The following is a 17,640-nucleotide window of genomic DNA, read 5'->3' as shown; positions in this document are numbered from 1 at the left end:
CCAACTGATCCAGTCTCCCTGAATTTTTCAATTAATCTCTTCACAGTTAACGAAGTTAATAAAACACTATTCCGACCATATTTTGTATGAAATTTTCGAACTGCGGCCGCCAAACTTTCATTATTTTTGAAATATTGTTCAATAATGAACACACGTTATTCTATCGTGTAACGCTCCATTTTCACTAACCCTAAACTGTCAGCTGTTAAATTGTTTTTTTTTTTGGGTTGCCAACACTTTACTGCACAAATGGCGGCAAATTCAAATCTTGCGTTAATTTTGGGACACCCTTTACATTCGACCGTCAATTGCTGCGTCCTTGTTTACCGCCCGAAGCGTTTTTTTAAAACGCTAGCAACCCTCACTTTAGATCAATTTTTTTAAAGGCAACCCTATTCCGTCGTAAACATTAAACTACGATCTAGTGCAAAAATTATCGAACTACGCGATGGGTACATTAAATAAACAAAAATTCATTCATTACTCACTCTCTTTATCCTGACTGTCAGAGGGTTCTGAGCAATGTTGTTACAGATATTTTTGATTAAAAAATTTTGAAAAAATGACCTTTGAAGGTAACACTTTATCATTTTCGTAATCTACAGATCCTCCCCTTTCCAACGATAGCCCTTTTATAAACATATGCGATGAGTCATTTTTTCAAAATTTTTTAATCAAAAATATCTGTAACAACATTGTAATTAATGATATTCCTGACCAGTTTTTTTTAGACATCCTTGTGGTTTAGTGTTGCCCTCAACACAAACTTCTTTTTTACATTTCATCTGCATTCGCAATAGGTGCATAAATTCGCGGTGGGATCTCGTACTAGAATGGTCCTATTTTGATGTCAGATTCGTATTCAGTGACTTATAATACATAAGACTAGCTGAGTCTCCATCCCAGGGTACTTTTTTTGTGGGCTTGTGCAATTGTTATGTAATTATCTTTAAAGAATAATTAAAGTTATTATTACCTTACTCAGAAAGATTTTCAATAAAAATATTTTCAAAGAAAAATTAAAGTTACTGTTACGTCACCGCGTGTATCCCGTAACGAATTTAAGTATTGTCGCGTTATAAATTTCTGACGCAGGATGCAGCGATTCTCGATACTATTGTATCTCCGCTATCATCAATTATGTTATGCGTTACGAATTCTCAGGCTGAGGATAACTAATGGTTGCGAGTTGAAAGTATGTTGAAAGTTTTATTTCTACGTTATATCGTGAGTAGAACATAGGTTTGAGAAAGTGGCGGAGTAGGGGAGATATGATCAGAGTCTCAGATCGAGTGGCAAACCATGAGACCGCTCATGCCGGTGTATCGCATGCTATGTGAATCCTTCATGATAATTGCTTTATTATTATTGATTTGGAATTTCGAATTAATAATTACTGTTCTCCTGAAATGGAGTTCGTTTATTCCTTATCAATGCGAAACATTATGAATTATTTGATTGATCAAATTATGGATTATTTGTGCTGAGTTTGCTATTGGCGTTAATGTTTCGGCGAATAATTGTAATCGTAATAAATTGATCGAATTGATTAGTATTCATTTGGCGAGAAAATTTAAAATGGATCCGAACAAATTGAGCCGTTTCGTCATATTATACCCTTCGGGAGAGGAATGGAGGAAGGGGTGGAGGAATGGATTGAATAAAAGTTAAGTATAATGCTATATTGAAGTTTAAATTACTGAACTAGCTGACACGCTGGTTCTATTAAAATTGACGCGAGTCTCTTAGTTGATCTTTCTATCGAAAATGTTTTGTTTAATTTACCGATGCGAATCGTTGGATGATTGCACACAAAAAAAACAGAATTGGAAATAAATTGTAGAAGAAATAAATAATAATGAAGAGAAGAATTGAGCAGCTCCTACGAGCGCCGTCAGCCAAGGGAAAAGGAGAGGGGTATAGAAGAGGGAGAGGTTGAAAGAAATTAACACACGCGTACTTTCTTCATTTTATACGTATTGCGAATTGAGAAATATTTCAATGACTTCAGTATTCAATTGAGTCTAACTGCTCAACTAATCGAACTAATTTGAACTGAATTCGAAACTCATTCGATTCGAACTGAACCTGACTGATCCATACTGAACAAACTGATTGAATTATGTGAACTAAGCGCTCGGGCTCGGTTCTCATCCCGTTTATATAGGTGTCAGTCGGTGGCGCTCGTGAGTCGGGAGGAAGGGGGAGTTCGAATTTCCCGAAATCGGTAGTACGTGCCGATTTTAGAAAATGATTTTTCCTATGTAATTTTTAGTCTCATCAGGCTGAGATTCGGCATGATTGCTACTAATTCAATTTAGAACCGACGGATCGAATTAGTTTTGTGTTAATTGATGGAGTTTTGAAGTAAATTGAATTTTGGACCTTTCTCCATCGTCCGCGCTGCTCCTTCCCCGACTCTCGATTGGTCGGCGCTCGTTAACGCACCGAATTCGCGTTTACTTCTCTATTTCAAGCTAATTAAGGTGGGCACAATGATCAATAGATAGTAAATCAAACCAAAAATGTATTAGGCATAACGCTAGATTTCGAAATTAACAATATTCTCAGCCAGAGCGGCCGAAATCCCGCTAAGGATTCGGAGTGATAAACGACGCGCGCATCGCGGGTCGCAATTGGTGCGCTTATTCTTATTTTGAGAGATTACAAGTGTTGAGATGATTCGATCAAATTAGCTTTTTTTAAACCTTGTGTAAGATAACAATGACATGATAGTTCCAACATATGGGAACGATTTCTTCACTCCGCGTGGAGTTATCCTGCCTAGAATTTAATCGCGATTACATCGGTACGCGGCACGCGCCTCACAGATGTTTTGATTGGTTCGCGCGGCACATGGATGTCGGTTCGGACGCGGTGTCGGCATGACCGAATCATACTACGCCGGATAGGTTTCTCGCTAGAAATATCCGCAATTAATTAATAGAAAGATCTTAGATAGACGATGTGGGATTAAATATAAAGAATAAAAGTAAAATAAAGGAAATAATTTAGCGCGAGACGAAAGAACAGAAAAGAAGAAAGTAGAACTATATTTTTACGGAGGGTAGGACGTAACAGTTACTATTACTTTTTTATGGAAGTTGTTTTCTGCAATATGTGTAACATTTTAATTTAGATTGTAAACATATGTTTCTTATTATATATTCTTAGTAATATTTTTCTGCAAAAATAATTAAAAAATTCCACCATCCACAGGGATCCGAAAATTTATCTTTTGATATTGATGTAGAGAATTATATTATCTTATTGTATAGTAATGAAAGTAGTAAGAACATAAGTTTTATGAACATGAATAAAGTTTTCTTATTGGTAGGTCTTCGAAATTAAAAAATCGTCTAAAAAGACGAATGCGTAATTTATGAAAATATATCATATATTTTGAAATATGCTGGCAATATGAAAGTGCCTATCTGTTAATTTTATTTCCCGAGATGTTGACGTTTGCAAAATAGTCAATAAGTAATCTAAAGTAATACATGCTATAATAAGGAAAGACATAAATTGTCAAATTTTCACAATTTATGATAATAAATTCCCTATCAATTAATCATTCTCCTACATTCTCCTTCTTATAGAAATGTTAATGGCACCATTTTGTTCCTATTACTGTACACTTTCATTTAGATATGCGGCAAATATGTGGCATTTGACAGTAGCTCAAAATTTGTCTTAAACGTGCGCGAGGATCGCTACCGCGCCACGCTGACTCTAAAAAGTGGCAAAAATTCAAAATGTTGATAGATTTACGAAACTTGGTACTTAGTGGTTTTTGAGGTTGCTGATTTTAAATCTGATATTAAAAGCAAAAAATTCAAAATGATGGATTAAAAATAGAAATTTCGGCTTTGTACAGCGAAAGTGTAACAAAAATAACATTTGTTTTCTTCTTACACATTATTTCGTCAACTATTTTTCCAGCTAGCGATAAATATTTGTAGAAAATTCGATTCGTATTTCCAATGTGTCGAATATTTTGGTTCAGTAAGGAAATCACCACAGAATGTACAAATGTCGATGAAATGTTCAAATTATTGTATGAATACTATTTGTAATTATCACGAAAATCGCGAGCGAACGAGCAGTATACATTTTAACATAGGGGATTTACGTAAAACAAGCACCCTGAAGGAGTCTACAATTGCACTATAACTTTTTCGTGGTAAACTTTAGAAACTATAGTGTTGTAGGCTAATCATAGGCGTAACATTTAATTTTTAGAATTGTACTTAGCAACATAAAAAAGTTATGGAAAACAATTTTCATACAAATTTTGCTAGTTTTAAAGTTTCGTAGGTTCGCTATATGGCGTCATTAAAAATTTTTTGTTTTAACATTAGATTCAAAATTAGCGACCCCAAAAATCCCTAAGTACCGAGTTTCACAAATCCATTAACATTTTGAATTTTGGCCACTTTTTGAGATCCCTGGCACTGTACGTTGGTGAAACAGGGCCAAATTCTTTACGAAAAAACCGCATTCTTAGTACTTTTTTAATCTTTTTTTTTAAAGATAATTTTGTATAAAGTTCTACTAAACAGTAAACGCGATTAGTCAGTTCCACGGCCAATTAAGTAATTGGCGTTGATGAAACCGGCCCAAATGATTCTTTACGAAAAGAACGCATTCTTAGCGCATTTTATACCCATTTTATACTTTTTTTTTAAAAGGGTAAGTTTGTATAAAGTTATTGTTACTTTCTTTTTGGATAAGAAATTGACTATGAATTAACAAGAATTTAACTTGGCGCCAATTGTATATATATCAAATCTTTTATATAAACAATTTATCTTATAATTGACCTCAAGAAATAGATTTTCATGTGTTTATACGAAATTTGGAGAGGGCCAAAATTGGCCTCTATTGATCCTTTTTTTTTGTGAAATAATATTTATATAATAAATTTTAAATAAGAATTAAAGATTAACAAATTTTAGGATATAATTTCGTTTTCATCTGATCTCCTTTTGTTAAACGAATCGCTTTTCATTATCATTTCCGCAAGCTTAGTTAATAAATACCAACGTATAATTTCGATTTTATCTGATCTCCATTTGTTAAATATTGAGTTACAAATGTTTTTTTCTTTTGGTAATCTCCTTCCGTTATATATTAATTCACAAACAAATAGTAGTGATTGATGATGAATGAATCACTTTTTCATTATCATTTTCTAGCTTAGTTAATAATTACCAGCGTATAATTTTGTTTCCATCAAATCTCTTTTTGTTATATATTAAGTTATAAACAAATGGAGATCGAGGTGGAATAAATCGCTTTGTCATCATTTTCTGGTTTAGTTAACAAATATAATATATAATTTCGTTTCCTTTCGATCTCTATTTATTAAATAATAAGTTATAAACAAATGGAGATCGAGATCGAACAGATTGCTTTGTCATTATTATTTCCTAACTTAACTAACAACCACCAGTATATAATTTCGTTTCCTTCCGATCTCCTTTTGCTAAATATTAATTATAAACAAATAGAGATAAATCTCTTTTTCATTATCATTTCCTAACTTAGTTAACAAATACCATGGTATTTAATAATATTCTTGAGGCTTCCACGGGTGCTATCTACGTATATAAAGATTATGCGTTTCGCGGATTTCTTCGAAACAGGACATCAAATACTGTTTGACAAAATGATCACAATAGCCAACATCATATTTTCTAAGAAAGTATAGAGAAGCCATAGAGATATAAAAACACTCTAACAATCTAAATAGAGATAACATAAATAGGCTAACATAAATAAAGTATGGAAAACTATTCTCCCGGTTATTGAAGACCGACCAATTTTCTCCACCTCCCTCCCTCCCCATCCACAATTCTCTTTTTTCCACCCACCACTCCAACAAGTAGTGTAATATAAAAGAAACGGCCCGCAGGAATAGCTCAGTATCAGGCTGCTCCTCGCCCTAGTGAAATGGATTGCAGGATCACGAAACATTGGCATTCCAAGAATGGATCTGGACACGGAGAAAATCCGCGAAATTATGATTATTTGTTAACTAAGTTAGGAAATGATAATGAAAAAGAGATTTATTTCTATTTGTTTATATATAACTTAATATTTACAATAGAAGATTGGAGGGAAAGAAAATTATACATTGCAATGTTAAATATTAAGTTATAAACAAATAGATGTCGAGGTCGAATAAATCGCCTTTTCGTTTCCTAGCTTAGTTAACAAATACCAGTGTATAATTTCATTTTCATTTTAACTTTTGTTATATATATTAATTATAAACAAATGGAGATAAATCGCTTTTTCATTATCATTTTCTAGCCTATTTAATAATTACCAGTATGTAATTTCATTTCCATCCGTTCTCCTTCTGTTAAATATTATGTTATAAACAAATGAAGATCGATAATTAAATACTTCGTTAATATGTTTCTATATATAATTTTATTGATATACATGTGTTTGCTTTTCTGTGTGAACGAGCTCTAAGAGGTCATTTTCTGTGCAACTAGAACCTATGCTAGTCTTTTATTATGATGTCTCTACGTTTTCCAACGTGTCTCTTATTAATACACGGATGCTTTTATATAAATATAATGCATTAACGTCCGTTTCTACCAATGTAATTTAATTTTAATCTTAGTTCAACTAATTCTCTGTTCATTTTTTTCTAGGTCTAAGAATTAGAAAAAGATGAAGAGAATGTTAAATCGAAATTAAATGGTAATCTACTTTGGTATAAATAGAAATAAGAAGTGCAACCTCTGTAATGTTTATCGCAGTGATAAATTACGATATATATCATCGACATATTATTATGTTTGTTATCATGACATCATATGATAAATGATAAAATGCCTAGTTCGAACTGGATACAACAAGCGTCAAGCAGCGGATAAACAACCAATCAGACGATTAGTTATTATCTATAGTAGTGTAAAAAATACCGTCTTACTGGTTGGTTGATACTCTGCTGTTTGACGTTTGCTCCAGTTTGAACTAGGCATAAGTATACTTATATAAAAAAGTAATTCGTGAGAGAGGGTATACTCATACAAAATGAGAGCTAAATTAATAATAAGAGGCACATTGAAAAACAGAGGGAAGCGCGAATTAAAAAGCATGTGCTGAAATTGATGTTGACTTGTAGAAAAAAAGTTTTTGAATATTCTAACGTTATGATATTAGATTTTTTGCGTTTTACCTTAAAGGCCAAAATATTGTATAAGTTTTCATTTTATTCCACTGCCAATAATGCAAGCCAATGGAAAGTCCTATTAGCTTGCATTATTTTTCTACAAGTATTAAAAATGCAAAAATACATTCTTTTGCATTTCTTAAATTTGTTTTTTTTTGCAAAAATTAAAGCCAATTTACTATTTTTCTCTTCGGATTCGAATTTTGTGGAAAAATTCTATTGAAATCATTAAGTTTAATTGCTTAAGTGAATGAAAAAAAATTCACAAATGCCAGACGGTGTTATAGGATTATGTATTATTTTACAAATATATATAATGAGGCTCGAAAGAATCTATCAGTGAAAAATGTAAAAAAGCTCATCAGAGCCTACATTAGCTATTTGAATGCACAAATTCTTTATTTTTCGTGTAAATGTAACAAAACAAATAAAATATACGTTTCAACCCTTCAATTTCGGTCCTTATCAATATAACATATAAATCGAAATTACATAATTAACGCAAATTCCAAGTTGATGATTCCCGACAATTAATTCGTTCTTTTTTATCCAAATGTCAAATTAGCCATGTAATGAATAGCCCAATGATTATCATAATTATTACATTATACAATAATAATATAAAACTTATGTAAAAACCGAAATTATATGCATTGCGTCACTACGTAGAATCAGATCGCTCATCAAATTGTCAGATTTGCTGTGTAATCATTCAAAAGAAACACGTATCATCTCCCGCTTAATATTTGTAAAGATTTTTTAGCACACAATACAAGGTTTTTCATAGATTTTTAAATAATGAATCTCGGAGATTAAACAAAAAAATTTTATGGTTATAAAAAAGAAATGGTTATGACAAAAAGAAAATAAAGGATATTACTTATTACGTAGTGGACAACGCGGAGACTAAATTATCTGACATTATTAGCAGCAATTCTCACAAAAGTTTCAGTTTCAAGAACCGAAGAATAATAACATAAATAATGAAACGATTAAAATAAATCTTTCTGCTTTCCAATTTAAACACATTTCATATGAGATCTTTGAAGTAACTGACAAATGGTTCAAAAATCTTAGCAATGCTATTATACCATGGAAAGTCAAAGCATTGTTACAATTGGGTGAGAATTTCTGTTTGCCAACGTTCAACATTAGAAACACCATAATTGAATTTGTAAAACACATCGAACATAATTTTGTTAGACTAAAATTATCAAATATTAGGGAATTTAGAAACAGAATTTTTTCTTTAATCAAGGGAATAAAGCAAGCATGTGCTAATAAGATTGACGTAGAGAAGAGAATTTTTTATCAAGACAACGAAAGCATTTGTTAAAAACAATCCGCATATTATTTTTACAAGGGCGGATAAGAGTAATGTGATAGTGGCACTTAACACGACGGAATACGAACAAAAAATGAAAACTTTCTGATATTGAAACTTATAAGTTATTAACACATAATCCAGTTAATAAACTGTTAACACAACTTAAAACGTTATTAAAGAGATGGAAGCAGCGCGATTTCGTTGAGAATTCGGTTTATAACAAATTGAACGCTTCAAACCCTGTTGCGCCTCTTGTATAGAGTCTTCCGAAAATACATAATATAAGTTATCCAATTCGTATTATAATTTCTTCAGTGGGGAGCCATGTCTATAATCTAGCCTCTTTTTTGAATGACATATTACACGAAAGTATACCAGTTTTATCAAGAACAATTTTCATTTGACTAAACACATTTCTAACTTGACAATCTCTGACAACGAAGTTCTTTTATCCCTTGACGTGATTTCGTTATTTGCAAATGTACCTATTGACTTTTTTGAAGGCATAGAGAAGAGATGGCATCTCATTGAAAGAAAAATAAACATTCCCAAAAGTGAATTTTTGAAAGCCTTGAAATTAGTTCTTAATTCAACAATTGTTAGTTTTAATAACAAATTTTAAAAACAGACTTTTGGTATTCCAATGGGTTCACGACCCATCGGTCGTGTCGGATATTGTCATGCAAGACCTTGAAATGAAAGCATTACAGGGACTTCCAATTACATCATTCTTTTATATCAGGTATATTGATGATATTGCATTAGCATATGATGCATCACACATTGATGAACACCTTCAATTCATTTCATTCCAGATTAAAATTTACAACTGAAATAAGTGGGAACAGATTAGATTTTTTTATGTCAGTTTAATTAAAAAATGAAATCCTTTTGTGCAAAATTAGTATCACAAACATTTTCTGGTCGCTATCTTAATTATTTTTTTAAACATCTTTTATGCCAAAAAGTGGGAACAATCATTGGTTTAATTGATAGAGTTCTATCTTTGTCCCATCCTATATACCATCAACAGAATTTTGAATTAATAATAAAAATTCTTTTAAACAATGGATATTTACTGAAACTCATATTTTCTGAAATAAAAAATTGGTTGTCAAGAAAATTTAAGCAATAGAATGACCAGGGTAACACACCTATAGATAAGTCAACGGACAATAATGAAGAAAAAATTAATAAGTTTTTCACAATCTTCTTTATATCAGAAAAGATCACGAAATTTTTTAAAAAAGACTCTTTAATACACATAACATACAAAGGGATTAATAATCTTAGAGGGTTCATCAGGGGCCATAAAGACATTCGTCCAAAGCTATCTCATACAGACGATATATATAAGATTGATTGTCGAGATTGTGAAGCATCATATGTGGGCCAAACAACAAGTAGATGTTGAAGACACGCATAAATGAACACATAAATTTCACATAAAAGACACATAAATTGGAACACTACACAGCATTCTGTAATAACAGAACATAGAATCCAGTCATCAGCATGATTTTGATTGGGAAAATGTCAAGATTTTAGACAAAGAAAAAGTACTTAATAAAAGATTGATTTCGAAGCGATTCATATAAAGCAATAGAATTTGAATTTACAGAATGATATGTATTCTTTGGAACCACTATACATGAATTTGTTTACTGAATTGTGACATTATTATTACCCTCTTTTGATCTTAGTTTTATTTTTATTTCAATAACTACTTAACTTTATTATTTTGACTCTTATTGTATCTCTGGCTGTCGACAACACAAGTCCGTTACGTGAAGCTGAGAAAACGCTTACATGTGAGTGGATATTATAGAAAATTCAGACAAATTAATAATTCTCTAATTTTCGTTTTGTATTTCTTTTGAATGACTACACAGCAAATCCGACAATTTGATGAGCGATTCTACGTAGTGACGCAATGCATATAATTTCGGTTTTACTTTATGTAAGTTTTATATTATTATTGTATAATGTAATAATTATGATAATCATTGGGCTATTCATTACATGGCTAATTTGGCATTTGGATAAAGAAGAACGAACTAATTGTCGGGAATCATCAACTTGGAATTTGCGTTAATTATGTAATTTCGATATTATATTGATAAGGGCCGAAATTGAAGGATTGAAACGTATATTTTATTTGTTTTGTTACATTTATACGAAAAAAAATAAAGAATTTTTGTGCATCCGAATAGCTGATGTAGGCATTTTTTCATTTTTCATTATTATTTTGCAATTAAATTTATTTTTTTAATGTTATTTACCTATTTTTTCTGTAATATATCCACACGTATAATAATTATTAATATTATCATTCATATAATTAAAATACAAAATGCGAAATTCAATATAAATACATATGAGTATTATATAATTCATAAAACGCGTGATGTGTAATTAAAAATTATGTTGATGTTTCCAATCTCCTAAGTTCGATAATATTTAAGAAACGTTGAGAAATCAAACTTTAAATTCATTTGGAAATTAACGTCGTTACGGTGATTATATGAATTCATCGGTGCCTTTATAATCAATGGTCGATATCTAATAATAATAAAAATCATAATTTAATAAATATCAACGATTTAAAGACTCTTATGTATAAACAAAATAAACAAAGTGAATGGCGAAAAAGAGTCGACGCATAATACATTTAATTAACGATATTAGTCATAAATACATAAAATAAGAAGTAGAACGGCGTATATTAATATATAAAACAAACAAGTTCCGGCTACTGGATTGAGCCCTCATAATTTAATAAATAATAAAATTAGTCACAGATCGAAGGATATTTTTGATTTTGTATTATAATATTATTCAAACAGAACAAATCATGATAATGTTATGTTACGTCCAAGTTCCGGAAAATGGATTTTAAGAGAGAAGGGAATAGAAAGGATGGAGTATGGAAGGATGAGGCCAGACTTTTATCTCGCAGGTATCCGCACTCTTTTTATTGCTCGCTTCGGAATATGGGTCAACGTCTCGTAAAGACGCTATGACATCTGCTTCCTACGAGTGGTGCGATCATCGGTCCGAATTTTGAGTCAGGAAAATCCCTTTAACTCCACGTGCGAGCTCTGAAAGGGCAAGTGGGCTTTAATGATTACGAGGTTTTATTAGGGGGTTTTAAAAGTGAATGACAAGAGCGAGAAGAATGATTAGTAACATTATTTATTGTAGCTAACTAACAGATAGGAAAACACGCGGTTATATGATAATCGGTTATATAATAATATTTATTATATCTAATCTGTACATTATAGTTATTGACGCAACAGTATTATCTATTCTATAACGGCTATACATTGTATGTACACTGTGTGAGAGGGGGAATCGGATAGGTTTTGCTTAATATATTTCATGGATGGAAGCGGAGGAAGGAGAAAAAAAGATTATAGAAGAATTCCACTGGAACTAGGAACGGATTGGTGGAATTCGGTAGGAATATAGGGATACAAAAGGCTGGGTGTTGGCCGGTGATGGCATTCTGGATTTCCTCAGGATCGAAATAATGAGAGCCGATTGTGTAAGCCCCCTGAGAGATAGATGCGATAGTAGTCCGCGGGAATTGACTGATGAGTGACTCGAGAGATGTGTCACTCTCTAGGATTCGGAAATAAGATCTAGGGGGCAGAGGAATTTCCTCTAAGAACTCCTGTCGAACGCTGTCCGTGGAGTTCGTCGGGGACGGAATTCCTCTGGGGAAAATTGGGATAGAATTGACCGACGAATCGGGTGATAGTGGGGGAGTATCGGGAAAGATTCGCTCCGTCAGTGCGTCCGAAAACGCAGGTGACGGAGATCAAGGGGAGGCGAAGGAGTTTGCGAGGGAGGTGAAAGTGTTTGAGGGTGGTTTGAAGGTGAAGATGGTTGAAGGGGAGATATAACCTCTAACTGATTAGGTATAACCGGCGGAGCCGGTGGTGACGAGGGTGATGGTGGTGGCAAATGGTCCTCGGGCGGGCGACTTTGTTCTCGCAAACCCGCGAGGTATCTCCGGAACTCTTCGTCCAAGAGTCTGCGCGCTTCCCGGTAGGCTCGGCTTCTAAGCCACCCCTTGTAGGGACGGTTTAGACGCGGCACTATAATTTAGTGTAAATTATAGCGGATGCTTTACATATACACAGTGCGACAAATATGTTCCCGGACACGAACCACATCTCAGCAACCAGTGGCGATATCTGTGCGTTCAAACATGCATTTGAAAGGTTTAACATTTCCCTATCATCTGTCAAAGTTTCATTCATTTTGGTTGACATATAACGAAGATATCACAGTTCATGTTAAACAAGATTTTGGTCGAGGTAGAAATTTTAATATGGAACAAAGAGCAGTGATTAAATTTAACGCAAAACTTGGTAAAAGTGCATCAGAAACATTCCGATTGATGCAACAAATTTACGGCAATCAATGTCTAGGTCGTACAGCTGTTTTTGAGTGGCATAAGCGTTTTTTGGAAGGCAGAGAGACCCTTGAAGATGACAAAAAATCAGGACGGCCAATTTTGGTTCGAACACCCGAAATGATCGAAAAAGTACGTAATTTTGTTGCAAACGATCGCAATGCGTCACTAAAAATGATGGAGGAGGCTTTAAATATCAGTAGAGAAACGATTCGAACCATATTACATGAAGATTTGGGTAAAACGAAGGTTTGTGCGAAGTTTGTTCCACACACATTAAGAAGCGATCAAAAATCAATGAGAATCAATCATTCCAGAGACATTTCTACCTCGACCAAAATCTTGTTTAACATGAACTGTGATATCTTCGTTATATATCAACCAAAATGAATGAAACTTTGACAGATGATAGGGAAATGTTAAACCTTTCAAATGCATGTTTGGACGCACAGATATCGCCACTGGTTGCTGAGATGTGGTTCGTGTCCGGGAACATATTTGTCGCACTGTGTATGTGTGTGTGTGTGTGTGTGTGTGTGTGTGTGTGTGTGTGTGTGTGTGTGTGTGTGTGTGCGTGCATGCGTGCGTGCGTGCGTGCGTGCGTGCATGTGTGTGTGGGTCAAAATGGGACTTACTGTTATTCTGTGGATGATAGGGTGGATCCAATGGCTGAATTTCTTTGATGATCCCAGCACTCCACGGAGGGTTGCCACTCGGATGTGAAGACTCCGGTCAAGTCACTCTTATTACTTGACAGTAATAACAAATAGACCATTCGATCTAATGGATCGCGGCTTACCTCTATGATCGGTGGAGCGATAAAGTCACGGATCGGCAAAGTTTTGTGTCAGAGATGAAGTTTTACTGACGTAATTACGTGTAGTCGCGAACCGGCAGAGTTTCGGAAATGGAGTTTGACTGATTACTGAGACCGGCAGAATAAAGTTTGGAAAATGACTGACAATTGAGCGTTCCTCATGGAGGACCTCTTTTTATATTGGCAAGTTAGTAGTGCCGAGTGCAGAGCTCGCGTGTGCTATAGATCTAATCTAGGATTAGGATTAAGGATATTCGTTGTGAAATGGGATACAGTGGTATGTGTCTAAGACAACTTTTGTCATCGACCATTTGCCGGATGTCCAATAGTTTAGAGCCACATGTGTCATTTATTACAGACAACTGCTGTTTTATAATTCTAATCTGTTTATTCTTCCTGTTTCTCGGGATAAAGTTCGCCTTGGTTCGCCTATATGGCACTTGGTTCAAATATCTAATCCAACAACTCTGTCCCGAGTGGATTATTAATTTAAAAAGGTAAATGTTATTCGGCTCGTCGCTATTGTAACCTCTCATGGTAGAAACAGATGGTCTAGTGGTATTACTTGTTAATAATTCTTATGGTGATGACGAAAGTTTTATTCGAAGAAAAGAACTGTGGAGTCCGGATGTAACAGTTAAAATAATGTCAAAATGATGTCAAAGTAATGTCATTTTGACATCATTTTAACATTATCGTGACTTGTTGTTCTGCTTGGATAATTATGAATTGCAAATAATAATTTACATTACTACTACGCTTAACGTGACTTTTTTAATTATTAATTATTTCTAATTTCAATTTACCATGGTATGTTTTACATTTAATCATATAAGTACTTAATTTTTTAATGTAAAATTTAATACAATTTATAAATTTTTTTATTTTAATATGACGAATTCCTATTCTTAGATGTTATTTATTTTATAGGAACATTCTACAAAATTAAAGTTTTTGATAATGATTTGCAAGCAATGATTTAATATTAAGTATACACATATAGTATAAAAAAGTTTACGTAATAACAAACTCTGATTGTTTATTATGATCATACATGAAGTGGTTATTAGCAAATAATTTGTGATTTCTTATGGAGAAAATAATAATAGCGATTACTTACACACACACACACACACACGCACACACACACACACACACATACATATATATCTTATTTCATTAAAAATCATTAGAAATTAATTCTCAGTTTTCCCTCACATACTAAAAAAATAGACTAAATTAACATATTTAAAAATATAATAAATTAGCACAATTAGTGTAATTAATCTTGTATGATTTTAGAGTACTATGCGGCATTTATTTAACGACTGGCATTGTGCTGCTATTTGTCTTTGTTATGCTATGTGTTTTGAGCGAGAGTATGAGATATCGAGTGAAATTTACTTTCTTCATAGTAGCAAGTGCGTTAGCTGCGGGATTATGGATACCGTTTATGCTATTCCGTGTTGGCAGCTGGAGAAACGCGTTGTAAGTTCCCGTACATGATTGGTATATAAAGGCAAATTTTCGAGCTTTATTAAAATATAAATAAAATCTTTCAGAGTGCCGGCCAGGTGCGTGGTAACAGTAGCAAAGATCATTGGAATGAATTTCCATTTTCGCGGCAAAGAGAATATTGTCAAAGATTCAGGCTGTATCGTACTCATCAACCATCAGAGTTCATTGGATCTTTGCGGTAATTTTAATTATTGAAATTATTATGAATTTATTAAATAAAAAAAATGATATGAACAAATTAAAATAATAATAAAGAATAAAAAGATAGATTATATCCTCTTATCTTATTAAGAATGACGGAAATACATATAACAAAATTGGCCATAGTTTTAGGTGAACTATGGTTGGCGATGGATAATTGCACCGTTATTTCGAAGAAGGAGATTTTGTATCTTGGACCATTCGGTCTTGCGTGTTGGCTTTGGGGAACGTTGTTCATTGATAGAAAAAATGTAGGAGAATCATGCCAAATTATTAATGCTACAGCGAAATCAATTCGTCTGGCGAAGGTGATGACTTTACATAATATTCTTTATATCATTAACCGAAGATAGAGATTTAAAATAACATTAAAAAATATATTAGAATATATTAAACATTGAAAAGTATAGTTAAATATATTAAAATAGCATTAAAAAATATATTGACAGGAAAAAAATTATTTAAATTAATGCGAATTTTAAATCAATCAATAATGTACTCTTTGAACAGTATAATCACAGAGTAATATCCTTAATATATTTTCTGTAGAAGTTAATATCCTTTTATAGAAATTTCGATCTATTTAATCCTTTCAGCGGAGGCTTCTTCTATTTCCCGAGGGACACCGTCATTCAGGTAATTCATTGCTTCCTTTTAAGAAAGGTGCTTTCCATGTCGCGATTGAATCTCAAATGCCGATTCAACCCGTTATTGTGTCAAAATATTACTTCCTGGATGACAAATTAAAAAGATTTTATTCAGGTAAATTAGGATAAATTATATTTTAATCAGGAAATGGAAGTAACTATAGTTACTATAATTACCGTTATTTATAATTAGTTACCATGTTGTAATAACGATTTATTGCAAATTTTTTTGATATAATATAGCATCAGAGTTGGAATAGTCAATAGTTAACTCATATAATGAGTTTGAAAAATCATTTGTTACTGAAAAAAGCAATAACTCGCAATTTGTAACTCGTTACTTTTTAATGTAACTCATAACGAAGTAACTTACAGCATTACTCGTTACTTCTTTCAATAAGTAACACGTGATGACAATTTACTTTTCAGAGTGACCTTCCTTAATCTTAACGTAATCTCAGCGTTTAGTTAGTGTAAACATCATTACAGTTATAAAAAATTGCAACATCATTATCAAATTGTTATTATAAAAAGTAACTGTAAAACTAACGGAACAGTAACTCCTTCATTTCCTGATTTTTTATGTAAATAAATAACGAAAAATGTCTCTCTCTCTCTCTCTCTCTCTCTCTCTCTCTCTCTCTCTCTCCCTCCCTCGCTCTTTCTCAAATAGAAGAAAGGTTAATTAAGAGTAAATAAATGGATTTGAAATTAAAACTATTTTATTATAGATTATTATAGATTAAGATTTACACAATAAATATAGTAACTAGTTTTCAACAATACAAAATGGGAATATTTCGATTTTACTTTATCTCCATTAGCCTACAATTAAACCTATTATAATAATAAGTAAAAAAGATTTGAAGCATTTTACATGAAAAAAGTATTCTTAAAAATAAACTGTCATTTAGAATCTTTAAAATAATCATAAAAATACACATGTAAGTAAACATATTATATAATGTTGAAAATAAAAAAATAAATATGCCTTGCACCCAAAATATTGGAGATAATCGTTTAAAGAAATTTTTTTTGTCGTCATTTATAGTTAAAATATTTTACATAAAACTTTAATAAACATAAATTTTTTTAAGATTTTTCTCGCACTTTCAGATAAAAAAGTTAATTTTAATGAAAAAAAATAATGTGGAAAAAATCAATTTTTTAACTTTAAGTAAATAAATGAAAAATTATACCCACTTTCAAAAATCTGAAAAAATTCTAAAAAATACATCAATATAAAGTAAATGTCCAAATGATTGAATATTTAAGCATAAATTACCACAAATAATACAGTGAAAATATAACATCAAAATACAAGTGGGCATTAGGAGTTAGCGCTGGATATTATATTGCGCAATGCTAAATAATAACTATTATTAAATAACAAATTCAATTTGTACGTTTCGGTTCATTTTTTAAGCCATTCTCAACAATAAAAAATTATCGCTTATCGTACTATTAATTCTGTCAAACTGCGTCTCGCACAATTGTAATTCTGACCTT

At 32.3% G+C, this 17,640-nt stretch overlaps 2 protein-coding genes across 2 annotated transcripts in view; both read left to right on the top strand.

The window, feature by feature from the left end:
- Positions 1-17,640, top strand: part of LOC108752315 (1-acyl-sn-glycerol-3-phosphate acyltransferase alpha) — a 113,923-nt gene that overhangs the window by 38,878 nt on the left and 57,405 nt on the right. Inside the window, exons 2-5 of the mRNA XM_018493116.1 lie at positions 15,068-15,253; positions 15,328-15,461; positions 15,611-15,792; positions 16,081-16,246. Coding sequence (XP_018348618.1) covers positions 15,068-15,253; positions 15,328-15,461; positions 15,611-15,792; positions 16,081-16,246 — 668 coding nt within the window. The remainder of the gene's footprint in view (positions 1-15,067; positions 15,254-15,327; positions 15,462-15,610; positions 15,793-16,080; positions 16,247-17,640) is intronic.
- Positions 12,748-13,314, top strand: LOC108752393 (putative uncharacterized protein FLJ37770). The gene is made up of 2 exons (XM_018493228.1): positions 12,748-13,197; positions 13,266-13,314. Exons 1-2 carry the CDS (start codon positions 12,865-12,867, stop codon positions 13,296-13,298), a joined length of 366 nt encoding a protein of 121 aa, XP_018348730.1. The 5' UTR covers positions 12,748-12,864; the 3' UTR covers positions 13,299-13,314.

Source organism: Trachymyrmex septentrionalis, unplaced genomic scaffold, assembly GCF_001594115.1.
Source record: "Trachymyrmex septentrionalis isolate Tsep2-gDNA-1 unplaced genomic scaffold, Tsep1.0 scaffold1, whole genome shotgun sequence".
Classification (NCBI taxonomy): domain Eukaryota; kingdom Metazoa; phylum Arthropoda; class Insecta; order Hymenoptera; family Formicidae; genus Trachymyrmex; species Trachymyrmex septentrionalis.
The sequence above is the reverse complement of the archived record's forward strand: the minus strand, read 5'-3'. Positions and strand labels throughout refer to the sequence as shown.

Coding starts and splice junctions, on each gene's coding strand:
- LOC108752393 (XM_018493228.1), top strand. CDS start 12,865: ATGGAACAAAGAGCAGTGATTAAATTTAACGCAAAACTTGGTAAAAGT. Junction 13,198..13,265: donor AAGATTTGGGTAAAACGAAG/GTTTGTGCGAAG, acceptor CAATCATTCCAG/AGACATTTCTACCTCGACCA.